Here is a 26,414-nt window from a genome sequence, read left to right on the forward strand (position 1 = left end):
CACTACCGTCACTGCTCACATTCATTTCAGTTCAAAATGAAAAGAAAATACTCTCTCACTACATGGATGACACCTGCAGATTAATGTTTAAAGTGTGATACTGAGGTTTAGATAAATAATCACCACCAGTGTTATTTTGTATGAGTATATAATAGCATGTGGAAAAGGTTTATTACCTGCAGAGATCGAGCCGAGGTCACAGTGTACTGAACTCACCAGTCCTGGAACTTCTCTGACACACCTTGTACTGCATATCCACTGTCCAAATACATTATGATCATTAGCACAATGTATTGATATTCAATACACGGGTTGTATCAGAGCTTACATGGCATACAATCTATTATATTTCTCTGTCATGTAACTCAGGTTACCAACATATTTGAAACAGCAACATTATGAAGTACAGCTCTGCAACATGACAAACAACTACAATAACAATATAGATTCATTTTGTATGTATTTGAGAGTGTCAGTGAATAATAAACATTATTATGTGGCAAAATATTTGATACAGTTCCTATATCTTATGTTATTTAGTTTTTTTTGGTGTGTGTGTATAATGGGACAAGGTGTTTTATACTGGTTAGACACTGCAACAATACATACTTAAATGAAAATAAATAACCTACTAATAAAATTATATAACAGACATGAACGCATGACATAAACTAGGTATGTAGGTACCAAAAGCAAAAATAAAATGCTGGTATTTTCTCTAAAATCTCATGCTGGTGCATGTGAGAATGACAGTGAAGCTGAACACAGGCACGAAGGCGAGAATGTTTATTCTGCGGTGGATTTAAAATGACATGTGTGAAGTCATTAGATGGGATTCTACCTTTAACCTCATCAGAGGCGGACTTTTATGTTGAGAGCCCAGAGGGCGACACTAGCTGTCCAACTAAAGCCGAGCAGACCACATGTGATACAAGTACATACGCACATGGCACTGAAGGTCAAATATCCTTACATTGAGGGTATCTATTTCAGTGTGCTCGTTTTCTGCACACATACTAACTCATGAAAGTGTTTAGCTGCACAACTATATCATATATATGATTCCTTGATGCATTTAAAGATGATATGAATATCAACCAGTGTTAAGGATTTATACAAGATAATCAAGGCATTTTCTCAATCTAAAAAAAGGTGACACTGGTACTGGCATTTATGAGGTCATAAAGCCAACTTAAGCACATGCAATCACTGACAACACTGTAAATTCCATTGTTCGTAAGATAACATTTGTTTGCGTATACCCCCCGCCCCCCTTACCAACCCCTTACTGTAAGATCCTGCCACTGCATCGTCCGGGCCATGTTACCAATGTTTGAAACAGAGCAGATCATCAAAAAAAAATAAAAAATCTAAAATAGAAGCAAACATAAAACTGAATGACAGTGATACCAGTATTGCACCCTTGTAAATGATGTTGTCCACTTACAGAACTTTGAACAGCTAAGCCTTTGCTGACATGTTTGATTTTATTGACTCTATCCCACCAAACTCTGTACCTCAACAGTATAAGGTTCTTGTAATGTATTTAAAATTCTGTCCATGAGTATAAGACAGCTGTTAATTTTACAACTTCATACAAGCCTATGATCAAGTTCCTAAATGAATACTGTCCTGTGGGTGTCACAGGCTTTTAGGTCGTAACATCCAACTCCCAGGTGTATTCTGTGCTTTCAGCACTGCCCCCTGGCGGTCTGGAGTGATAAAATAGAAACATGTTTTCCCAATAAAAAGTTGCTGCTGCGTTACACTTTCATTAATCCTATATACAAACAGAACCCCCCCCCCCCCAAATAATAAAAATAAAATCAACATTTAAAAAAGATAACATTTCTGGTTAAATTTTTGTTTGCTCTGAACTCACAGGCTAGGCTGAGAGCCGAAGATGAGTCAGGTCAGGTGGATGTGGTCTTGTGACAGGTTGATAAATGAGACGTCAGTGTTTCAGACAAGACCACCGCGAAGTGCAAGAACACAAGCAAAGTAGTGGCAGGACTCAACACTGCCAGCTGTTAAACAACGAATTAACTTCTTGACTGTGACAGCTATCACAACTTTATGCTTTTTTTGTTAAATGATGAGTGGCTTGTTTGTGGAGCAATGGTCATTTGTTCTCCAGTTTTATAATAGCAGAGGGTAGCCAGGCTGGGGCTTTGAAGACATGCTGTTTATATTGCGCGAAAGAAGGGAGGGGCGGAAAAAGAGACAGCTTTGGAACATGTTTGGAAGAGGAGTTTGAGAACGTCTCGGGCGGGGCCAGGCGGCCGACAAGAAGCACGGATCTTCCCGATGGTGGCCATCTGTCATGTGAATTGGCAGCAGATTCAATAGTTTGCAGGCTTGTAAATGTTTGGCAAGCAAAGGCTAACGGGCGCACGGACATGAGGTGTTCTGTCAATATCGCACCCAGCTCAATGACATGTGGCCATCTGCTTTCCAACCAACTGCCTGTGAGGTCATGGTGGTTCACTCGGCCCAAAGACACCTACCAGCGCAGTGACGCCATTCCAGTACAAATGCATAATCACACTCAAACTTATCTGGCCTCTGACACTTAAGCGGGTTCCATACAGTCAGGGCCATATAAATATTGAGACTTCGTCGCAACTCTCATTTTTCTGCTCTTAAAAAACTACCGTTAGCCACTGTACAATACGTCTGAAACAGTTGCTTCAAATTGAAGGGTAAAATTGGCACAATACAAAATTTAGAACTCAACATCAATAATCACTGAGCGCTACAGTAAAACTGCGCCATCTAACGTTAGCAAAGGGAGGTGTAAAAGATTATTAAGCTTTTTTTTTTTAAATTCATTATCCAATTTATTACATACAAAAAACATTCAACCTAATAGAATACCAACATCAATGAGGAAATTTAAAAAAAAAAAAAACTGTTAGAACTTTCCATCATTGGTATGTGTCGCAGAATTCAAATGGCACGTATGTAAATATGCTAAACAGAAAATGACTTAAAGTACGAACTACTAAGTATAGAACAGAGCCTTTATCTTTGATGGCCCACAAACAGAATGGTGGGACAAGTGGAAGGACAGGTCGGAACGGGTACAAGTTAAACAAACATTAAAAACTTACATATATAAAACTTTTCTGCAGAATTTTAACCTCCGAATGTTCAAGTCATACAAATTCAGTCAAATCAAATTAAGAATGTCAGTGAACAGCTAAGTTAACAGTGTAATTTGAACCATAAGAACGCAGAAGAAGAAGGGTAGAAGTCAATAGGAGTCACCTATTAACCATGAGTGGTGTCATCCTCCACAAAGTCTTTGGCCTGCTCTGCTGTGATCACGTCAATGTGACTCACCTAGAAAAAGAAATACAAAACTCAATTTACACCCAGTGGAGACTATACTATAAAAAAAAAAAATGATGATACTAATAATATACTTGAAAACAAAGCAGAGATGAGAAGGTGAGAAGAAAAAGTGAATAGGAGGGGGCTTGGATTAGAACATGAATCATAAATCATCACATTATCTGCCAGCAGGGGGCGCTGTTGCTATAGCTCTGAGAAAGCAACCAAGTGGTAATGCAGAGAAAAAGCCTCACCTATGCAGCTTCAGCACATAAAACCCCATATTTTTAAGGACACTCAATTGTGGGAAGAAGGCAACGAAGCAAACAATCACAATCAGGTCCAAGAGGAGAAACTAGAACCCCAAACTTCCAATCTGAGGCTGATGTTCTAACAAGATGCCGATGCAAATTTGGCAAGATCTATGTCGACTTTTTAAGAGATCCGTAGGTGCCCAGCTCACCTTGTTTCTGAATTTGACTCCGTAAAACTTATCAGCAGACTCCAGCAGCTCAGGCCTGAAGGTTGTAGTGATGAATTGAGCGTGGCCGGCCAACTCAACAATCATGTCTCCATTGGACACCAAACAGAAAACATGTTAGTACTTCATCCGCATTGATGGCGCATAACCGTTGTTTGTGTGAAATCGCCGCCCATTACCTGAGACAGCCTTCCTGTGCTGGGCGTCGAGGGCCTGGTCGATTTCGTCAAAAAGGTAAAAGGGGGCGGGGTCACACTTTTGGATGGCAAAGATCAGAGCCAGGGCCACCAGAGACTTTTGACCTCCAGATAACTGCTGCATTTCTCTCATCTCACCCTGCTTGCCTGTGAAAGACACCTACAACACAGAATTGTGTCAGCTTCTCTGTCTATATGTAATAGCACTTCCTTTCAAATAATCAAATCAAAAACACCAAAAAAGAACAGAATTTGTCAAATAAAAATACATTATTTTACAAGTACCCATATATAGTACAATTGGGGTTTCTAGAATGATGACTGTCTGACAAGACAAATTACACTGACTGACTGAACATAGTCCTGAGCGTGTATGACGACAATTCTCGGCGAGGAAAAAGCTCGTGATTAACTGACCTCATGGGACGTCGTGTTATAATGACTTTTTTTGCCTCCTCTTTGCCAATGACACAGATGCCAAGTTTACAATTAATCATCATGATCATTCATGAGTTGGATATATAGAGAAATTCAGTTCTAGTTCAATTGCTCTGTACACACTTTTGAAACAATTTTTGGAATATTTTTAAACCTCATTGGCATTGGCTTCAGCTAAATAACTACTGGGCAACTGTTGATATACATGAAAGCGTGTCTTAATCATAAAACCAAACAAAAAAACTCTTCGATTTCTTACTCTGATCCCCACTCCGGTAAACTGATCCACGGACGGCACGCTGCTCTGTGAGCCGGAGCCCCTTTCGCTGTCCGCGCCACCCTCTTCATCTTGGGACTGACTGCCTTCAGCGTCTCCCTTCTTCATCACCAGCGTGGCTTTACCTCCAGGCACCAACTTCTGGAATACTTCGCTGAAGTTCTTTGACACCTGCGGGTGCGAGGAAGACGAGGCTCGGTTGACTAACTAAATTCTGGAGGATTGTATACATACAAAGTTTTCAGAGATCAGTACCTGTTTGAATGTGAGCTGGATGGCTTCGTACTTGCGCAGCTCCAGCACATTCATAAGTTCCATGATGGATTTGTACCCTCGGTCCAGCTCGTCCTGACGCTTGATCAGTTTCTCTTTTTGCTCAGAGAAGTTGACGAACTGATCCAAGGCCTTCTTGTTTACGTGACTGTACTTCTTCAGCTCCGTGTTGCACTGCTCCAGCTTACGGAACAACTGGTTGGGGAAAAGAAATACAACACCAGTTATGCCAAATGATCATGCCGCATTTTTACCCTATGTGCCACGATGCTACATGAATCTTTAAAGAGGAGTTTAAAAATGTAATAGTATATAATAGTCTTTTCATTGGTTGTGGTTTTAACAGTAGCAAGCTGTTGTCGTGATTACATTACTGACAGGGAAATCCCATTTATGGGAAATCAACAAATGCTATTTATAACTTAAGGTCATTACAGATACCAACAGATTTTATTTTCCCTAATGGATAGCAATCATACTCCCGGGAGGCGTTTACGTGACGTTTAACTGGGATGACACACACACCCACTGACGAACTAAGGCATGATGTCTATTAGGAGGATGGCCACGATTTGAGGAAATACAGTTTAGGTCTCCTGGTTTATGAAGGAGAAGGAACTTCTAAGATGTAACGCACTGTACTCTACCACTCACTAATGTATGTTAAAGAAGAGTAGAAATTACAGTGAATATTTGCATGGCAAGCACTTCAAAGGCATCAATATGAAACAAATTAAAAACATTAAGTATGGCAGTATTTGAATGTGCCTCCTTGTGTTACTTGACATTGAAGTCTTACTTTTCTAGAAGACCACAACTCAGCAGTAAAAGTAGAAATACTTATTAATGTTCATCCCATTTAGTATGTTATAATGAGTTAGAAGGCATGGTCAGATTCTATCATCCTCTGAAACAAGGTTAGCTGATGAATTAGTAAAATGCTTGAGCTAAAAAAATGAAAAGAAATCTCTCTAGGCCCATGACCTATAAATTAATTGGAGTTCCAGAAGGATCAGTGGGGAAGCTTGTCCATCATCTGCCTGATCAACTCCTGCAATCAATGGCATCATCCTGGCCACAATCATGCTTCCACAGAGAACGAGCTGCTGTATGTGGGCAGTTTGAAAACATGTGGGGCTATTCTCACCATTGTCATAGAAGGCAAACAGCAAACATACACACATGCTTAGACATTAATGAAGCTGCAGCCAAGTGCACTCAGTCACAGTTAGAGCCCTCAGAGGCAACAAGCTGAGCACTGACTCATATGTGAGTCACTGCTGAGAGAGTGGGTGGGCAAAGGCCTCAGGTCTTGTTCCCGAGGGGCGCTTCTGCTTTCTTTAATGCATTAGAAATAAATAAATGAAACTCTTGGAAAATTGAGAGAATAGAAATAGAAGAGAAAATTAAATCAAGAACATTGTTGCGGCTCATCTTGTTTTTATCAGATGTTATACTCTTAATTTCTGGACTGTTTTTTTGACTATTTGGAAAGTTGTGCTAAAACAGTTGGTGATTTGAATGTTTGTTTTTACTGGTCCTGCTTCGGAATGGTTTTGAGCAAGTTGAAGGCGTGACGGTTATACCTGCTTGAGTGTGAGGGTCTGGTACTTTTCAAAAGCCTCCTGAGGTAGCGAGCCCAACTCCCTGATCTTCTTCATGCACTCCTCCTTCTTCTTGAGCAACATGCCCTGCCGATTAGTCATCTTCTCCAACTCCTTGGTGTCATGGTTGATTGCATCATTTTGTTCCTTCTCTATGTTCTTCCAACGATCCATGCTCCTAATGTGATCCTTGATCTCCGACTCCGTCTTGTCGACCAAAGTGTCCAGATCTAAAGGATGTCATAAGTAGTTCTCATTTTGGAGTGTCACTTGTTTATTATATTATAGGAAATCAACTAATGAATACTGCTTGGTTGGTTTTCTTACTTTATACACCTATCAACTGCACAATGAATGAAGGCCTTATGTATTTCTCCTGTCTGCATGATCATACCTTCTGATCGGGCCAGTGTCTCCTTGACCCGTTTGTTGATGCCATCTAGCTCGGATGTTGTGGCTGTGAGTACAGTGCCTCCCTCGGTCTCTCGCAGCTCATTAAGCTCCTGTGTTTGCAAATCAAAATAAATTATATACATATAATACAAATCCCCATTCTGCATTCCATGAAAGGTGAACTTTATTTCAAGTCTTGCCCAGACCACATATTACCATGTACTTGGGTTGATCTGATCAAAGGTTGTATCAATCAATGTATCAATTATTATGACATATCTGAATTTACAATGCAAATAGATAAAGCGGAGTGGCACCATTTTTTAAAAAATATTAATTTGCATTTTGTTAGGGCATTGAAATGCCTATTTCAATCATTAAAACGTGAGCAAGATCATACAATTTAGCGGGGAATTAAATAATTGTCCCCCCCTTTAGCAGGTCATTAAGGCCACACTGTACCTGTTCCACTTGATCAAGACGCTTCCTCAAATTCTCATTGAGGTACGTCTCCACTCGAGTCATGATGCCCTCCAACTTGATTCTCTCATTCAGCAATTGTCTGTTGTCCTGTGGTTGGCACAAAAACAACATTGTTATTTGCGCTGATGGTTTTGCTTGGACAACGAGAAAGCAGAGACTAAAAATACCATGGCAACATTCACTGTAATAAAATGCACAATTGCACATTATGTTACATGTCACGCAAACGAAGAGCAAACACTGCCGAAACGTGCATGAAAGGCTCTGTGCTATGTGGGTGAAGTTGTATAACACAATTGGGGATATGACTTAAGAAGCTGGTACAGAAAAAAAATGATCACAGGAACCTCCCGCACACAGCTGCTGCCTGCGCCTTTCACCGCACCCAGGTCATTTTAATGAATTAGCAGCAGCAGGAATAAGAGGATGGTGGCAAAATTAAGACAACAACGGTGCTGCACTGAAGTGCACATGAACTAGTCCATTTGTGTCAGAAATAGTTAAATTCTCAAAATTCTGCAAGCAGTAAAGAAAATTGCCTGGGAACAGGTGCTAATTTAGGTGAAACTATTAAAACAGCTGCAAAAATGAAGGACTCCCTGTTCAGTGATGTGCATGGATCTTTTAGCTCTTTTGAACATTCCTGGGGGTGCTACAGATTAAAATTTGGATGAGTCATGTTAGGGAATCGGGACCCCTGGACTAGATACATTTTCACCAGGACACAGGCACTTGAAAGACAGAATTTGACTATTTGGGAATACTAACACCCCGAAAAGCAATTTCTTTGTTGGTCGAACAATAAACACTTATTCCAAGAGGGCCTTGTTCGTGGTTTAATCAGTGGTTATTTCATACACAGCACTGTTTCTCCAGCACTCTTCCTCATTTTCTCCTAACCTGCTGGAGCTGGCGGATCTCATCATTGAGGTCATCCACGCGCCTCTGGTCCTCCAGGCTGAGCTGGGAGAGCAAATCTGTGCCCAACTCATCCTTCAGTGACTCTCTAGTGGACTCCATGGCGTGGAGGCTGGCCTCCAGACTCTGAAGACTTCGTTGCTGCACAGGAAACATGAAGAGGACGATACATCAGTCAGCGATACAAAGCGAGATGATCAAGTTCCTGTTTTTACACAAATTCAGTGAAGCCTTGACTTGGAAGTTAAATGAGCACAACTCCTGGTATGTCCCATACATAGAATTCTAGGATAATTTGGGTCACCTTTGGCATGAAAGTCTTCTCTGACTGTTGCCTCTTCTCTTTCAGCATCTTCATCTCTGAAAGAATACTGTCACGGGAGGCCTTAAACTTCCTCTGCTGTGTCTCAATCTGCTGCATTTGGTTCATCAGCTGGTCGATCTCATTGTTGATACGTGAAAGCATGTGTTAAAGAAGTCTATGAGCATTTTTGGGGTTATCATTAAAACAAAACACCACAAAAACAAATTTGTCATCAAAGACATGATTTTAATCTCGCTGAACATCCTCCTTTAGGGTTACAGCCGCTTAAGGCAAGTTAAATCCAAGACTTTTAAGTTCCATTTGAAATTAAGTTTAAGATTAAATTCATAATGTTCTCAAAGTTGCTACAGTACATAAATGACGTGCTCTTAATAGTTCCCACTAAAATAACATCAGTCTTGTTCCAGATGACCTGATTGTGTGTGTTACCACGGGAGTCATTTGGTAAAGTATTTTAATAATGTTAATTGAAATGAGATATGAGACAGTTTTATTATCATACATTTCCAAGGGTTCAACTTTATAAAAAGCTGACTGATGTTTCACTGCCAATTAAGGCCTTGTTTTTAGATTTGTGTATATACATAATGTTTTTCAAGACTAAGGATCTGCGGGAGCCCTGCCATCTTAAAGCTAAATGAACAGACGGCACTATTGATTGTCCATGACGTCGACACTCCACTGTGCCTTGGAGTTTTCGATCAAGTCTATTAATGCGGGCAAATCCATAACTGGTGGCTTAATTGATTTAATTACGGTCCAAGCAATGAAGCGTTCGAGAGCATTTCCCTCAGTGAAAACGACAGATAGGAAATGAATGTTAAAAATGTGATGCGCACTCCGCATTTGATATTGAACGAATACAAGATTCAAAATTGTAGAAGAATCTGAGCTTGGCTTCCTTTCCCTGTCTGTCTGACCAAAATGAAGATGGACTGGACACTTAAATATAAGTGACGGGTGAGGTGAATCAAGGGAATCTCACAGGCCAGAAGCGGAGAGACAGAAAACAACGATGGGCTTTTAAATAATGGATGACAACTGTGACTCACCACTGCGGAAGAGAAAGATGCGGTCACACAACTCCCTCATTGGTCCTTTTGCCTGTCTTCTCGCAGAGTTATCCGCAGGTGAATGCGCACACGCACACATCACCTGATTCACCAGATGTGCAGACACATGAAGTAACCATGTGATTAAAACAATCAACACAAAGCCTCTCTCTTGTTTATCCTGACGTGCATTCCAGCTCTGACAGCGGTGAGTCATTGTTGCTCCGTCCAATACAACCTGCTATTTCCTAATCCTTTTTTACCTTTCTCAGGCCCCTCACAGCATCCCAGCTTTGTGATTCCAGTATGTAATCCAAGTATGAAAACATTTTTATGACAGTGGAAAACAATTAAGGGACCACCGTGTTTTCTTCCATTTTTTGTTCATTTGGTGCTAAAAGTGTACTAACTAACTAACTAACTAACTAACTAACTAACTAACTAACTAACTAACTAACTAACTAACTAACTAACTAACGCAAAATAAATAATGGAATGCCTAAAAGCACCAAGTGCCAGACCAATTTATGTAAGAACTTGTGAAGTGACTTTGGCTATTATAAAAACAAAAAAAATTTGAAAAATGTATCAAGCATTTCTTCAATCCAACCCTCATGAGCTGTTTTTCCCCATTCAATCCACTGGTCCAAACAAATATACCTTTAGTTGTACTAGGCTTTTAAAATATACAGGAACAAACCAAGCTGGTCTCTTAATTTTTTTTTCAGTGCTTCATAATGGGTAGAATTTTAAAAAACACAACACTAATCGATTTTAAGACACGACTGGCGGGTTAATTATAATAACTTGATTATATATTTTACATCCGAGATTCTCATGGAAAATGCATGAGCAGAGAAGTGCAAATCAAAAAGGATATGTTCGATGTTCCTGCGCAGATTCTCATTAAGCTTGGCCTCCAGCTCACCCAGCTCCTCTTCAGCCTTCCTCATGTCCTTCTGCAGCTCCAGCCGAGACTTTCTAGTATCATAATAGCCTCCTGTCAGAGCTCCACGGTGGCTCACCTGGTCACCTACGAAGGCAAACAGATGTCATACCTCTTCAAAATATTCTATTGATTTGCTTGTAATTGGCTCATTGTTTCTTTGACGGTGGTGTTGTTGATCATACCTTCCAAGGTGATACAGTCCATGGTGAAAGCTCTGGCCAGCTGCGTAGAAACCTCCATGCTGCGACAAATCAATGTCTTCCCAAATACGTGCTTGAAGGCCTTGTCAAAGTTGTGGCTGTAGCGCAGCTTGCTGATCATTGGAATGGCATCCTGATGAAAGGTTGATACAAGGTTATCAACAATAGGTAGTCAAATATTATATGACAGGAGGATACTTGAAAACTAGAAAGATCAAAGGCAATGCATTGAAATAAAAAATACGTTGGAAAGTGCTCGACATTTTTGTGGCGCCCCCTGGAGCCCACGGCGCAATTAGTATTTGGCTGTGTGTGCAACAAAATTATATGCACACACGTCCTTACATTGGTCTCTGGGTAGGCGGTGTCCCTGACATCGAGCTTGCTGAGGGGTAGGAATGTGACTTCTCCCGGAAGATTCATCTTGTTGAACTCCATTAGTATTTTGGTGCTGACCTCATCGGTCTCCACAATGTGGTAGAACAGTCTGAAAGTGGAACCATTTTAAATAACATCAACAACGATGTAAACAAATACTTTGAAAATATTAAAAATATGCAGGTAGCAAATTGTAAGTATCTCTTTCTAGCCCTTAGTTATGACATCAGCTAAATTTAAATCTCTGTCAAGAATCGATTCGAGGTTGAAGGCTTCTTGACATTCAAACTTTTATTCACCAACTCCAAACGGTTTGCTATTAAATTGAAAAATACCTTTACAAAAGAAAAAATACTACTAATAATAGAAGAAGAAAACTGTTAAATAAAACAACATGCCACACCTGGTACCAGCAGTCACCTCCACACAGGTGTAAAAGGCAGGCTCACACTCAAAGTTATTCATAACGATGCCGTGGTAACCGTTGATCACATGCTGGTTAATGCCCTTGCGGCGGAAATGCTCAAGGACTTTGTTGATGCTGTCAATGCCATTCAGGATTGCCTGGAGAGAAGGAAAACACATTGTTAAATAAATACATTATTCATTGAAGACACAAAAAGCAGAGAGAGAGAGTCGATCCCTGAAGCTTGAAAAGACCACTTATAATGAATGTGGAGCTAATAAAGCTGTTGTTTTTATGGCTAGATTTAGCTGTTGCTGCTTTAATTAGGTGCAATCTATAGTCTGGAAGTTCTGTTGCTTCAATTTAACAGACAATTGGCTCTAACAAACCACCCTCCCATAAGTCCATTAAATCCAAGTTCCACTGTATAAAAACACAATTCACTGTCAAGCTTTATTTCAACCAATCATAGAACGATGATATGTCAATTTAGAACATTTATCCATCCGCATGCATAGTGCTGTTACCCAAAAAGGAGCTGTGACCAACTGAGAAAGAAAGTTACGATTGAGCCCTGAAATGCATTGAAAGGTTAGGCTTAATAGCTACGGGGCAAGAAAAGACAGCAGAATACCATACAAATTTATGATATTGTGTTAGACTAGTCACAGACCTTGCCTGTGGCAGCTCTGAGGAGCTGCTGTTTCTTCTCCAGGTCCTCACGTTTGGCCGCCAAGGCCTGCTGTTCTGCATTCTCCTCACGCCAAAGGTAGCTGCAGACAGGTACACACGTGCACACGGTTACGCTTATGTCACGAGCCACAACCGATCACACCGAAAGTATCGTAGGTACATTTAAAGGAGTCAGACAGGAGAAAGCACTCGTCCACTAAGGAAGTGAATAACATGCATATTCTACACAAGTGAAAATATATAATTTATCTCTACACCAACTAGCTGGGATATGCCCTAGTTACTTGTGACCCGTATGAGGACGAGCGAGACAGAAAATGGAGACTCACAATCAGTCTATTCTGTCATCTGTAGGGCCGGGACGTCATTTTAAAACAGTACAAGTTTCATAGGGTTTTTGTCTAATATTGATATGCTCAAGGAAATGTCTCTCACTGTAAATGAAATTAAATCACAAGCAAAATAAATGCAAGCAAATATTTTATATTTTGGATACTTAAGCTTCTTTCAATCTTGAAGTGCTGTTGCTAATGCAAATATTTTATATTTTGGATACTCAAGCTTATGGCTAAGCTTCTTTCAATCTTGAAGTGCTGTTGCTAATGGAGTCATTATGATGCCCCAAGAACTAAAATGCATTACAGCAAACGACGTCTTGTTGAATCAATATTTCAAATCATATGCTTTTACCTCATGAGAAAAGGTTAGTTTCCTTGTTGTACATTTTTAAGTTTACTTTTTCATGATGTTTTGCCTTGAGAGACAAACCCCGTGTGCTGCAAAATTAAGCAATACGAATCCAAAATGAACCTTACTTTCTTTCACTCTGCAGCTCATCTTTTCTGTTCTTCACTTCGTAGTACTTTTTGTCCAACTCCTCAACGCGAGTCTTCACCTCATTAAGATCTTGGTCTAGTTTCTAGAGACAAAAGGGAAAATGCAACTCAACTCAATTTTATTTAGAGAGCACTTCAAGAACAACCTAGATGCATACAAAGTGTTGGGCATGAAGTAAAAATCAAAGCTACACATATTGTGTGGTTCTTGGTTTAACTTGGTCTCACTTTTTTTTAAGGAGAACATGTAAATGGCATTTGAAAAAGGGTGTGTTGACAGTATATTCACTGTACATAAAAATAAAAATACAGATTACACTGTATAAACGCACACATGATCATATATTAGAATGACTTCTTACATTATACTGCTCAAGGTTCTTCTCTTTGTTGGTCTCTGTATCCTCCAGATCTTTATTGATGGCAGCAATTTGTCTCTTTTTATCATTGATGGCTTGGTCCAGAGATTTCAACTCTTTCTTGATCCACTTGTCCCTCTCCTCTTTGGAGGTGAACTGACTGCCACGGCCCTGCTTGGCATAAAGGTCGGTCCTCTCCTGCGTAGCCTGGGCAAGTCTAAATGAAAGTTTTAAATTTTCCATCATCTGATATATTTCTTCAAGTATGCACAGATAATTTCCACCATTTTAGGTAGGTAGTTGTTTTCAAAACAACTGGTTAATAAATATTAATTGAGGGAAGTATGGTTTTATTATCCACTTTAAAGCAAAAACCTCTGCCTATTTTCTGACATTTAAATGGACAAACCAGGAACTAAATCATCAACAAATTATGCGTGTGCATTTGCTATGATGTTTTTTTTAATGAAAACTAATTAATTGAGTTATGAACAAAACATTATAACCAACAGCGATCATCAAAATAATTGTTAGCTGCAGGCTGCAGCCCTAATATGTACCTGCTGCTGCCACCGTCCAAATATATTGAGATTTAGATGACTGACTTACAAAATTAGGTCTGTTCCCCAGTTGCTCGGTAAACTTGTGACGCTGTAAATGAGTCATCCCTACCTGGAGATACCTCGCTCCTCCTTTTCTTTCACCATATTGAATTTGGGTTCTGTCTCCTGCAGCTCCTTTTGTTTCTCTTCAATTTTCTCCAGCAACTTCTGACGCTCTTTCAGCAGACGTTTCTACACAACAGTGGAACAGGTTTTATATTCCTCATGGTGGCTTCTTCGCATTTAAAGATTTGGAAAAAAAATCTCTAAGCTGCGAGGTTGAAATTCATGGCCAAAACAAACTAGGCCAACCAACAAAGAGCAACCTGCAGGATATCTTTAAGTGTAGGAAGGACTGTATGACTGTGGTCACAGCACCAAATCTTTCTATATTAGGGATACTAATTTGACTTTCAGAGCAAGCAACTCACAAGACTGCAACAATGTGCTGTGTTTGCAATTAGCCATACACTACCAATGAGTTATGTAGATTTTGCCTGCTATAGCGCACATCATATGAGAGGATGGGTTGCTAATCATGGACAGAGTTGCAGACCATAAAAACACCTCTACTAAAAGACAGTCAAATAAAACACTGATATTCTTTTCCAGTTGGCCAACAATGCAACCACACTGCCAACAGCCAGAAGGCATTCCTTTTCATTTGGCTCCAGTAACATTTGGCTGATGCTGAGCTGCCACCAACCAGCATTCTGCCTGGGACCCATCATGGCCATGAGTAAGACTGAGCCAATAAAGCTGTTCTTTATGATGCTCTTCATACATACACACACGTGCCCACAAATATGAGGACATACTGAGGGTGAGTCATACCAGCTCTGCACGTAAAGCAATGCCAATAAAGATGTGCAGAGGGATTTATGCATGCTGCTGCTTACGCTTCTTGAATCACAAGCTTAGCTATAAAGAAATAAAACTTGCTAATTGATTATTAAGGGTTAACGGGAAGATGACCTTGGCAACACTTTGTGGCATTTTCCACATGCTAGGCTCAGTGACTTATTTAAAAAGCACAATTGCGCCTGCTGGTAGCAGTGACAGTAGGGGAGATACATGCAGTGATGCAGAGGAAGGGTATGTGTTGCTGGAAAGCAGAGTGACGTAGATGGGAGGCTTCCATACCCTCTGTTCACTGTTGCCTGCCAGCTCATCCTGCAGGTCCTTGGCCTTCAGCTCTAGTTTGGTCCTCTGTTTGATCTGTTCCTGGCGCTCAGCAGACAATTGCTCCCTCTCCTCCTTCATGGCGGAGATCTTAGATTTCAATTCTCGGACAACTCGCTCGGTCTCCTACATAAGGGCGGCAGGAAAGAAAAAAGGTGATTCCATTTATTCAGGGGTTCAAACTTCTGTTTATTTCTCCTCAAGGGATTGAACTACTTTATATTCATCTGGCATGCAAACTGCTAGGACTGCTTAGCTTCTTGGAGCTCCTCTATGTGTTTATTATTAGGGCTACCAGTACCTGTTTTAGTGTAATGTCAACAACTACTTGGCACATTGTAGAGCGAGCAAAATAAAGCCTTTGTTGTCAGTGCATCACCAGCCGGTTGTAGGAGTGTGAATATGAGCTACTTCAGCCATGTTCCCAATAAACACTCAAATTTGGTGTAAAAAGTTGTGGGCACCCAAATAACCAATTCACTTACTAAGATGCGACCATTTGTTAATTTTCTGTTTTAATACCATCTGCAGTGCTACTACAGATGGCACTTAAAAACCAAATTCTGCTTTTATTGATAAAGTAATTGCCTACATTTTACTTCCAGTGTTTCATTTTTGTTTTATTTTGCTAATTTGTAGGTAGATGAGATCATTATTTATTCATTTACCTCAACTTTGTCTCTGGCATCTTGCTGAGCATCACGTAACTGTCGTGATTTGTCTCCACACGTTTCTCTCTTGGAAGACAGCTAAAAAATATATACACAAAAATTAAATGACTATGCTGAAAATAAACAAAAGACAACGTGATGTAAATGAAACTTTTTTATATTATCATCACTACTACACCTCATTACTTACACAATTAGTTGCACAATCGTGTAAAGTATTTTCGAAAACATTGTTACAAACACGGTTAACGAGGTTTGTGCACATCACCTCATCCAGTTTGGCGCGGGTTTCATTGAGCTCCTGGTTGTAGATGGTGTACTCAAGAGCTCTTCTCATCTTGTCCCATTTCTGGTACTGAGCCAGCTCCTCTTTTTCATCCTCGAGGGTGTGCAGACGCTCCTCAATGTACTTCAACAGCTCATTGATCTTCTCCCTTTTGCCCTCTGGTGAACACATTATTATTATTAGATCATTGTTTGATTTAGATATAACTACACATTAGAATAATTGTATTGTTCAATATCGAGTTTGAAGGATAATAGAACATCAAACCAAAGAGGAGCACGCTTATTGAAATGATAATACGACAGGCTATAATTTGCCAGGTATGTTCAGCCGTTGATGATGACAGCTTGTTTCGCAAACTGGGAATAGGCCGAAAATTAGGATAAATAACTACTATTCTGGCATGACATGATTAAACTATAGTAAGAGTTAGGGCTGGACAATTTCAGGAAGAGTGAATTGCATTTTTATTTCTGACAGATATTAGGAAATCACGCTTTTATTTACCATGTACAGTAACATTTACAAACATGACAGCAACAGACCTACCACTGAAAAATGAAACGGTAGCAGGCGTCAAAGAAAGGACTTTTTGGAAGTATGGGTGTGACGTAGAAATGACTTTTTTTTTTTTTAACCAGCTTAGAGTTGGCTAGTGTGACCTGTCCAGTTGATTGGTGATCTTGGTATAGTATCAAAATCCACACAGGAAGAACCCAGAGCTGTAACTGAAAACCTCAGCTACCTATATTAAGGGCAATTAATTCTAGAATAAAATAATTGCTTAGAACACACCTGTTTCCTTCATGAGCGAAATACTTTCTTCTTTTCGTTCATCATACACTCTTGTTCCTGCCACCTCCCTCAGCAGCTTCAGACGCTGAGAGTCAGGCGCTGTGGCCATTTGGTTGATCTGCAGCAAACAATGAAATCATTGCACTACAATATATATATACATATTGCACTTTAGTGAAGTTGCAATGTGGCCGATATTATAATGGAAACCATTTATGACGGCATTTATGACAAGCAAGTTGGCGATCAGACCAAACTTCTTTCTCACCTTGCCTTGCTTGACAATATAGTAGGGGTTAGAGCGGGAGAAGCCGGCACTTTCCAGAAGGTTCATGACGTCATTCTTACTGCACCAATCACAAACACCACCAAACTTGTGATCACGTGAATTCAGTGGGGCCAATATTTCCTGCGATTACAGGCACACGAACACTTACGTCACCATCTTCTTGTCCAAGAAATACTGGTCCTTCTTTGCACCGATGACACGACGAAGGGAGACTTCCTCTTTGTCAATCTGGAGGGAGACATATTCACAATTAGCTACACACAAAAAAACCACACCAAAAATGATTATCCCATGTAATGCTTTCATGGTCTCAACAATACGTAGTGGACTGGAAAAAAAAACTGTTTGCGGCCATGTTCAGGGTTTAAGCTTACATGTTGTGTGGGTGTGACTCCTTTAATGTACAGTACTGTATTCAGCCCCAAAACATAGTAAACACTATGCATTAAATAATAGTGCAACAAAATTTGGAGTTACATGGATTTTCCTGTGTTGAAAGCCTTCTGGAAACGGCGTTTACCGATGTGATAAATACACACAGTATTTGGTCTCAGTCTTACCGGCAGCCGGTTGTCGGAGTTGTCAAATATAATCTCCACAAATGCAGAAATGACTCGAGGACCAGTTCCCTCCTACAAAAAAAGCCAAGGAAATTTAATTTGCATGATCACTAAAGTTAGTCTTATTTGCAGCTCATGCTACGTGCTACTTACATGGAGCAAGGCCAGGCGCTGCTCAGGTCGGAGGTGGCTGAACTCATCACTGAGCACAAACTGAATGGCTGGGGAGGAAGAAATAAACAATGAACGCCAGCTCTAACAAGGTCATGGATGGAAGCTGTTATCCTCAGTGGCTTACTCACCATAGAAAAAGTTACTTTTTCCTGATCCATTTCGTCCAACTGTGAAAAAGAGGGGAAAATGAATTAAACTGATATATGCCACAGCACATCAGTGTGCCATTGGAGAACAACAGGTAGGCCAAGTAAAACCATCCACAATCACTTAATTGGTCTGAAATTTATTTTTTCCACAGATAATGTATCTTTGTTCATCTATACCGAGGATTTTTAGCATCTGGCACAACAATTATGACTCGGTATAGAATGTTGAATCAAATAGGTCCAGATTCCCATGATTACATTTGTGGGCACTTGAGATTATACGGGATTTTTGTAATCTCTTACAGTCTTCGTTCAAATAACTCGGGTGTCTGTCCCAAAAAACAAAATGCAGTTTGAAGGTTGAGGTGTCAATATTTCGGTACTTACCGATGACATTGTGCTTGGGACTAAACGGGTCTACCACAGTCTGGTCCCGATAACTTCGGAACCCCTGGATGATAACCTGCACAAGAGCCATTCAATGCATTTTTATGGGAAGGGAGTGTCAAATGCATTGCGTTTATCACAATGTAAATGTGTCAAATAACAAATATTGCAGCCACAGAGAAAGACTGAGAAAGTAGGGAGAGAGACAGGAGACTTCTATTCACAGTTTGAAGATTCGGCTAGCCTTAGCCTAGCATCCTCAAAAGGGGGGCGGGCAATTCAACGCAGGACTTTCTTTGGAGTTTTGGTTAAATTTATAGTGACGGCCATTCATTTTAACGACCTGCTTTGTTACTTACACGAAACAAGGTTTTAGCCTGAAGCTGCGTCCTCAGAACAGCGTTCATTCAGCAAGTAGCAATGCTAGCCCATTCGGCCCAGTGAGAGCAAGCAAGGGGAACACACTGGTGTTGTTAGCTTACCTGTTTGATGTACATCGTCTATTTCGGGGGTCTCCTTGTCTGAATTAGGAGCAAATCGGTCAGCCCCACGTAAATGGAGATGGGGGGTAAATAAAAGCCCACACTTGTTACTATTATTTTCGTTTCAGCATTTAAAATTAGTGTACCACTTCGCAGTGAAGGAAAACATAGAAAATGGCGGCGGGGGCGGGATGAGATGGATCATACCAAAATGTGAAAACAGGGTGATAATGATAAATATAACACACGTTAACGTAATACAGTAATTTGTATTGCACCAAATTTTGCCCAAAACAATCTACGTTTTAGTTTTATATCTAACAAAATCAATATTCGATATTTATTTTCGTGCAAATAATAGTAATTTTGAAAAATTGGTCGTTAGTTGCTTCCCTATTTGTAAATTTGGTACAGAGCAACTGGTTGTCTTCTGGGCGCGAAATGAGTGAGAGAGAAGCACGCGATAGGAATTGCACAAATGTACAAAACTGCACTATCGTTTAAAAACAAAATCTCTAACATGGAAACAATATTCAATAAAACAATGCACTATATTTATTCATGAGTAGCTAATTTACTTTGTTGGTACTTGAATAAACAAAATCACAGAGTCCTGCCAAATTCACTAAGACTACAGAAAAACAACCACTGTATTTAAATTTTTAGCCCCATGATGGGTTACATGAATATTATGCCTTTACCCTGTGTATTTCTTAGTTGTGGGAAGTCGCAATGTTCAAATAAATAGCTACTTTACCTGATTGTATTATTTTTAAGGTGTCAGTACTTTCTTTGAGTATTTAGTTCTCAGATGACTTTTTGCTTTTATTTAGGGGTGTAATATTTAGCCACGAGGAGGCAGAAGGAGCCCTCCACATACGTGTTGTGCAAAGATGTTGAAAATTGCAAAATTATGAATTTGACAAAAATCCTCTCATTTCCTGAACTAGATCAAGTCCTTAAAATGATTATTATCTTTAATATACCAAGTGAATCGTCTTAATGCTTCAAGTGCATTTTTTAATCAGTACTTCTACTAAAGTACAAAGTCTAAGTACTTTTTCGACCTTTGACATTCATTCAATGATTGTATAACAACAACTTTGGTTTTCAACTTTTATTAAACACTTTTAACATCAACATTATTGAAAAAATCACAAAGATTTCAATTTTGAATAAATTAGATTCCAATGCATGACTGTATTTGTGAATGAACATATAAATCACATTATCAACCTAAGGCATGTTATATTGCAGTTTTATCACTGTGCTATTGCCACTACAGTGGCATCAGTGTCATCCTATGAAATGTGTACTACCACCAATTTAGACTGCTCATCTCCAATCTGGTCTGCTGGTTTCAATACCAGGCACACGGGGAGCTTTTAAATTTGATTCCTTTTCAAGTAAGACTATGAGCAGTCGCAGTTCTTTTTTTTTTTTTTTTTTTTAAGGCAGTGCAGTTATTGGGCTCAGCTTGAACTGATGATGGACCGGAGACTTCAGGCAAGAGGTAGGAAGGGTGAATACAGATGGCTCAAAGTTTTTGGTGTTGAAGGAGGTGGTGATGTCATTGGCAAAAAAGGAAGCAGACTCTGGGATACAGGGAGTGGCAGGTTCAGGTGTGGCTGCATGAGCAGGAGCTGTCGAAAGGACTTCTGACTCAAATTGCAGCAGCTGACCCATGAAACTGAAGTTGGGTGAGATAACAGCCCGGCGCTGCTTGATGATATCGAATGCTGCATCCAGTTTCAGCTGCTGGGTTCTCATGATGTAGGCCATACAAATGGTGGGGGAACGAGAGATGCCCGCTTCACAGTGGACGAGGACCTTTCCCCCGGATTGCTTTACGTGATCTGGACACAGGACAAAATGCAAACGAGTCAATCACTGGACACGGATGTGCAATTTTCTTCAAACAGGTTACATAATATTAAAAATCAAACCTAGCTCTACAATCGCAATGGGACATTCAAATGGACAACTGGGAACACTGTAGGGGGTGCATAGAAAATAATAAATCACATTTGAAGGAACTGAAGAAATAACCTGCCATTTACTGCTACTCACTAAGTATACATATATCACAGCTGTAAAGGCAAAACCCACAGAGAACCTTTGCAGGGACCAGGTTTTGTATATTTTTATTCTTTTAAATCAGTGTCATTTTTCCACACTTGTCCTCCTAAACCATTGTGGGTGTTGGGTGCTACCCACCATGTCGTAGCGAAGCGTGCAGTTCGACTAATATCATAGTTCTTGCTTTTTCCGAGCTTCTCTTTTTCGGAGTAGTAGAGTAATACGCAATTTGTTTTCCAACATAGTGACAAAACACCTGCATATCGGCAACTAACCAATCAGAGGAAAGGTGTTTTTCATATAAAACTAAGAAGAACCGCAGCCCCAATTCCAACAAAGCTTATTTACATACTGAATATTTTTTCAACATTAATGAGAAAACGGCACCGTCTAAAAAAAGAAACCTGAAAAGGCAATCCTTCTTATTTTCCACACCAAATTATCTCACAAATCCATTAGATTAAAAATTGGAGAAAACTGGCATGGAACCTTTAACAGAATTTTTTAACTTAAAGGTCATTTCAATCAGCTCCAGTGGACCACTTGCCTTGATGGTTGTTTTAATGAGCAAGCTGGTCGTGTTGTCTTTTCAGTCAAAGGTCAACAACATTTATTTTTATCCCCTAAACATCCGTATCACATTTAACCTTGAGATGTTCATAATATATAATCATTTATTGCGCCATAAATTCTGTCAGACCAAAAATAGCCCAAAATTGGAAAAGGCTTAGCCACCCCTTCCTTAAACTGTCAATCATCTCCACTTAATTGAACTAACTCAGGAGCTTAGTAGATGAAACTTGGAGCTACTGTAGGCTAAATGTAGGTTAATCCTGCTCCTGGTACAATTAGCTCTCTTATGTAATGAGGACTGAATGTAGGCTGCATCCTCAAACAATACACAATAGCAGCCAACCAATAGTGGTCAGTGCAGTAGCTCCTGGCTGGGCTTTGTCCTTGCTTTTTATTCCAGTCTATAAATAAGCACCAACACGTTGTGTGCGTCGTTTGCTGCTGCTGTTATGATCCAGCGTCAGCCTCCCACACACTCTTTTCACCACAGGCTGCTGCTCTTAGGCCCACCTGTGAGTGAGCAACCAACCGCCGCCGAGGTGTGTTACACCTCATTCAACCTCACAGCACGACCACACCCACTGGAGATTAGGCGAGCAGGCCATGACAACATGCGAATATCTTTTTAAAGCTAAGAACCAGGAGGGCGTCAACACCTCGGCAAATCCTGAATGGATGGGACTGGTTGGCTGCGTTGGCGGAAGCTTGGGGGTAGGCGATCAAGCTAAACTGATTACCACTGGGTTTCTTGGAGCCCTCTATTTGTGAATGGTAGGAGGCAGGCGCAGTGAGGGTTTATTTGAGGCTGACGAAGACGCCTTTTAAAAATAAACACCTATGCATAGGAGTCGCCTAATTCAGACAGAATATTTCCAAGCCTTGCGTGTAATCTGCAACTATAAATATACAGAAGATGAAGGTGGTGTTATTTTGGGGAAAGCTCTTTCCTTGGGATGGTGCGTATATGTCCCTTGCCAAATAGTCTGGCTGAGCACACGATTTTGAGCGGGGAGTCAAGACAAGAAATAAACATGTAGGATGATGAATCCGAAATAAACCTTCAGGTGGAAGCCCCGAGAAAAACGGGTTGGACAGTCATCTTAAAAGATTTAACTCACCGATAAATTCTATTGCCTCTTGGAAGTGGGAGCTGATGTCTGCCATGTGGTTGTCTTCCACCGGGATCCATTTGTAATTGTAGTGGACCTTGTTGGGCTGCATGTCTTTGCGCGACACGTTGAGCAAGGCAGTGATGTGAAGGTCATTGAGATAGTCCTGCCTGGAGGCGTGGTAGGCACTACCGAGGTAGAGGAAAGGCAGGATCTCCACAGGTTTACCCTGAAAGTGAGAAATGGGTGGGGAGGAAACCAAATGTGAGTCAAGATAAGTAGGCCCAATAGACAACAAGGTGTGATATTGGGACAGACGCATCCATCTGATTAAAAACTTGTCAACCTGAAGCAAATCAATATGCTTTTCTCCCATCTAAATGATTGTAAAGCTGCTATGTGGAACTTGATGTTGCACTTGTCATATGATATTTGTAAGAATGTTGTCGTGGAGTCAAAAAGAAGAGTTAAAAGATTGCAACATGAGCAACACCTCGTAAATCTGATAGTGTTGGGATGGTAACTCGATTGAATGATTTACGATTTGTTTCACTACAGTATAGGAATCGTGAAGGAGTCCTGTTCAACAACAATCACATAATATAGTAGATCGATATTTGAGATATTGGAAAGGTCATGGATGAAAGGGTGTGTTTTTCCTCCATCTGGCCTACTTTCGTTATGGGATGCAAATCGGTCACAAAATGTCACAGCCGTGTATGTTTGTAAACAGATAAATACGGTATGCCAAATATAAACCACTAGTGTTATATTATTCTGTTGGATGTTGTGCCAGAAAAAGACGGATGTGTGTGTTGTTGGGGGAAGGTGCTTTGGGGTGGATGATGATGTGCTGCCCTCACCTGATCATAATCTGGTTTGTGGTGACCAAGCTTCTCACTGCTGGCTCTTTTCTCATTTTCGGTTCCGCTCAGCTCGATGCTTTTCACTTCAGTGCAAAGTTCAGGGTATTGCGTGCGGAAGTTCTCATATCCTCCTGTGAGACGGAAGGGGTGGCAGAGAAGGGGGGCACAAAGAATTAAATTTAAAATAATTAACAAACGAATACACACCTTGTGAAACCACAGAGTTTATGAAACAGATTTAGCGCCGGATTATAAACTGATTATAAAAGCCCCATTAATTACTGGAGTTCGCTAATCCTTTTCACTTCCACAGGATGTAAAGGCGACAAATTGAAATTGAGGTGTTTTAACACATGATCACAAACCCGGCTAATTATTTTGATTTTTTTTCCTCTCGATCTTCAATTGTTTCTTGCCACAGCGAGTCGGTTTCACAATTTGTTCATATTTGTCAGCACTGACTCATCGGCTCCGTTGACGCACATTTCGTTTAAGGAGGAAGACCGATCATATAGTTGTTTTAAAAGGCCAAAAGAGATTGTGTAGCTACGATTGAAAAACGTCATTGCAATTGTTTATTAATTTGATTTTAGGTTATTCTACTTTTTTTGTCAAAGGAAAAAGATTTGGTGTCAATGACATGTAATACATTGGCATCAATGTCATCGCTTTGACTGATTGTGCGTGATTTCCGATAAAATAATGTCAGTGTCATTGACACGTAAAAGCTAATTATCTTCACTATTCTTTCTTTCTTTCTTTCTTTCTTTCTTTCTTTCTTTCTTTCTTTCTTTCTTTCTTTCTTTGGGAAAATAAAAAAGTTCGTTACCTTTTAAGAAGCAAATCTTGGTCCCGCTGGCCACATGCGTCAAGGTGTTTATTACTATTTGTGCTACGCTGTCCTTCTTGAGCTTCTGCCAGTGGGACGTCCGGTCGTCCAGAGCCACCACTGCCGATATGCTCCCCTCCCGGAGCCGGAGGAGGGCTTTCTCGTCCGGGATAACAAACTGCAGAGGCACCGGTCCTCCCCGCGACCTCCGGACCACCACGGAGTTGAGATTGACGTTCACGGAGCCTTTGATGCTGGAGTTCGTAAATGACAAGTAAGGTCGACAGTCCACGATAAGGCAGCTCCCCCGCTCTTTCCTGATGATCCTCCGCAAGTGGCGGCCGTCGATGCTGGACACTTTCATTTTTTTTTTTTTTAATGTTTATTATTAAAACATTAATTATTGCCCAAAGAATGCGTGTAGATTCCTGAATGAGAGTGGCTGCGGGCGAACGATGAGCCCAGCGCGCCTCAGTGCCTACATTGCCTCCAAGGGGATTCCGGCGGAGTCTTTTTCTAGTGAATGGGACTTCGTTGTGAGTGACGTCACGGGCCATATATGGACAGCAATGAGGCGTGGTTGCAGCTAAAGACCCACCCGCGAGGATGACGGCAGTTGCGTAACTCCTCCCTCTCTGTGACGTGCCGCAGCGATTGATTAACTCTTATTACTCATCTCACGTCCTCTTCTCACTCGTTTCCAAGATCAGTTTCGAGAAGCATTTTTGTGATATTATCTCATCAAAACAGACTACATTGAAAGCACCACAGATGAGCACAAGAGCGTTCACGGTGTGGGAATGTGAATCATATTTCTGAGCAAAGAGGAACACGCATGGAATTTGTTTACAGTCGTTGGTGTCATCTTGGCACCCGATGCAATTATTCACAAACACATCTTCAGTAGACATTGTGCAAAAAAAGTATGCTTTTTAATACTACAAACAATGCCATATTGTTCTGGGATATTGACTTGCGCAAGTGTATGTAAAACAAAAACCTTATTTAGCATTTGGCCTATATTTTAGTAATTTTTTAGCATTTGGCCAATATTATTAAAAAATGTTCTAAAATTAAACAAGTAAACAGTGTTTACAATTATTGGTGTTTTGCTGTTTGCAGTGCACTATTTCTGTTCTATTTCTTTACCCATAATGCCACAGGCTAGTGACTTGTGCATATCCCGTGGCATTATGAGAAACATACCCAATAGTAATCAGTCTCCTTGCTTAGTTACATCAACATCAACCTGTTCTTCTGATTTCGAAGGCACTCGACAGATTGACGTGGCTCGATAGTAGACCAAAATATGCTACTGAATGAAGAGAATAGATTTTTTGGAATAAAGAAATAATGATGGAAAGAAATATTTAAATTTAGGTCATAAATGTAGGTCAGTGCTTCTTATTTTGTTTAGACCAGCAGAGCAGTCATTGCCTGCTCACCACTAATTTTGATTGACATGTTCGCAGAGAGCTATTGATTTAACAATTTTTGAGTACTAGATGGTACATGTACAGGCATGCAAAGAAAAAGCTGTTCCTCTTGAATACAGGAGGGTGTGTTTGGGGAGGAGTATTTCCTTGCCCAAGGGCACATCCACAGTAGTCAGAAAGCTGACTAGCTCATCTCCAACAACTTATTGTTACTGCCCATGATCAGCACTGTGGTTGTAGAATTGTATGAGGGCTGTGGCTGACATTTTGGTTACCTCAAAGAGGAACAACTCTTCTGCCCATATATGTGTTGTTTTTATGAGTAAACAGTATTGACAAAATGGTGG

The 26,414-nt window shown here is 40.4% G+C and overlaps 2 protein-coding genes across 2 annotated transcripts; both read right to left on the reverse strand.

The window, feature by feature from the left end:
• Nucleotides 1-2,813: 2,813 nt before the first annotated feature.
• Nucleotides 2,814-19,355, reverse strand: smc3 (structural maintenance of chromosomes 3). The gene is made up of 29 exons (XM_037252619.1): nt 19,176-19,355; nt 18,694-18,769; nt 18,286-18,324; nt 18,137-18,204; nt 17,984-18,055; nt 17,572-17,651; nt 17,403-17,481; nt 17,135-17,252; nt 16,322-16,497; nt 16,051-16,131; nt 15,344-15,508; nt 14,271-14,392; nt 13,602-13,815; nt 13,219-13,322; nt 12,384-12,483; nt 11,708-11,868; nt 11,272-11,413; nt 10,909-11,059; nt 10,658-10,810; nt 8,705-8,856; nt 8,383-8,541; nt 7,462-7,569; nt 7,001-7,109; nt 6,589-6,836; nt 4,985-5,197; nt 4,712-4,900; nt 3,997-4,174; nt 3,800-3,906; nt 2,814-3,345 (listed from the first exon to the last, which is right to left on the reverse strand). The coding sequence occupies exons 1-29, from the start codon at nt 19,188-19,190 to the stop codon at nt 3,274-3,276; spliced, it is 3,651 nt and encodes a 1,216-aa protein (XP_037108514.1). The 5' UTR covers nt 19,191-19,355; the 3' UTR covers nt 2,814-3,273.
• A 926-nt stretch (nt 19,356-20,281) lies between these two features.
• dusp5 (dual specificity phosphatase 5) lies at nt 20,282-25,139 on the reverse strand. Its single transcript, XM_037257139.1, has 4 exons — nt 24,632-25,139; nt 23,800-23,933; nt 22,946-23,165; nt 20,282-21,031 (listed from the first exon to the last, which is right to left on the reverse strand). The coding sequence occupies exons 1-4, from the start codon at nt 24,993-24,995 to the stop codon at nt 20,625-20,627; spliced, it is 1,125 nt and encodes a 374-aa protein (XP_037113034.1). The 5' UTR covers nt 24,996-25,139; the 3' UTR covers nt 20,282-20,624.
• Nucleotides 25,140-26,414: the final 1,275 nt, after the last annotated feature.

This window comes from Syngnathus acus, chromosome 1 (genome assembly GCF_901709675.1).
Source record: "Syngnathus acus chromosome 1, fSynAcu1.2, whole genome shotgun sequence".
In the NCBI taxonomy this organism is placed as follows: Eukaryota; Metazoa; Chordata; class Actinopteri; order Syngnathiformes; family Syngnathidae; genus Syngnathus; species Syngnathus acus.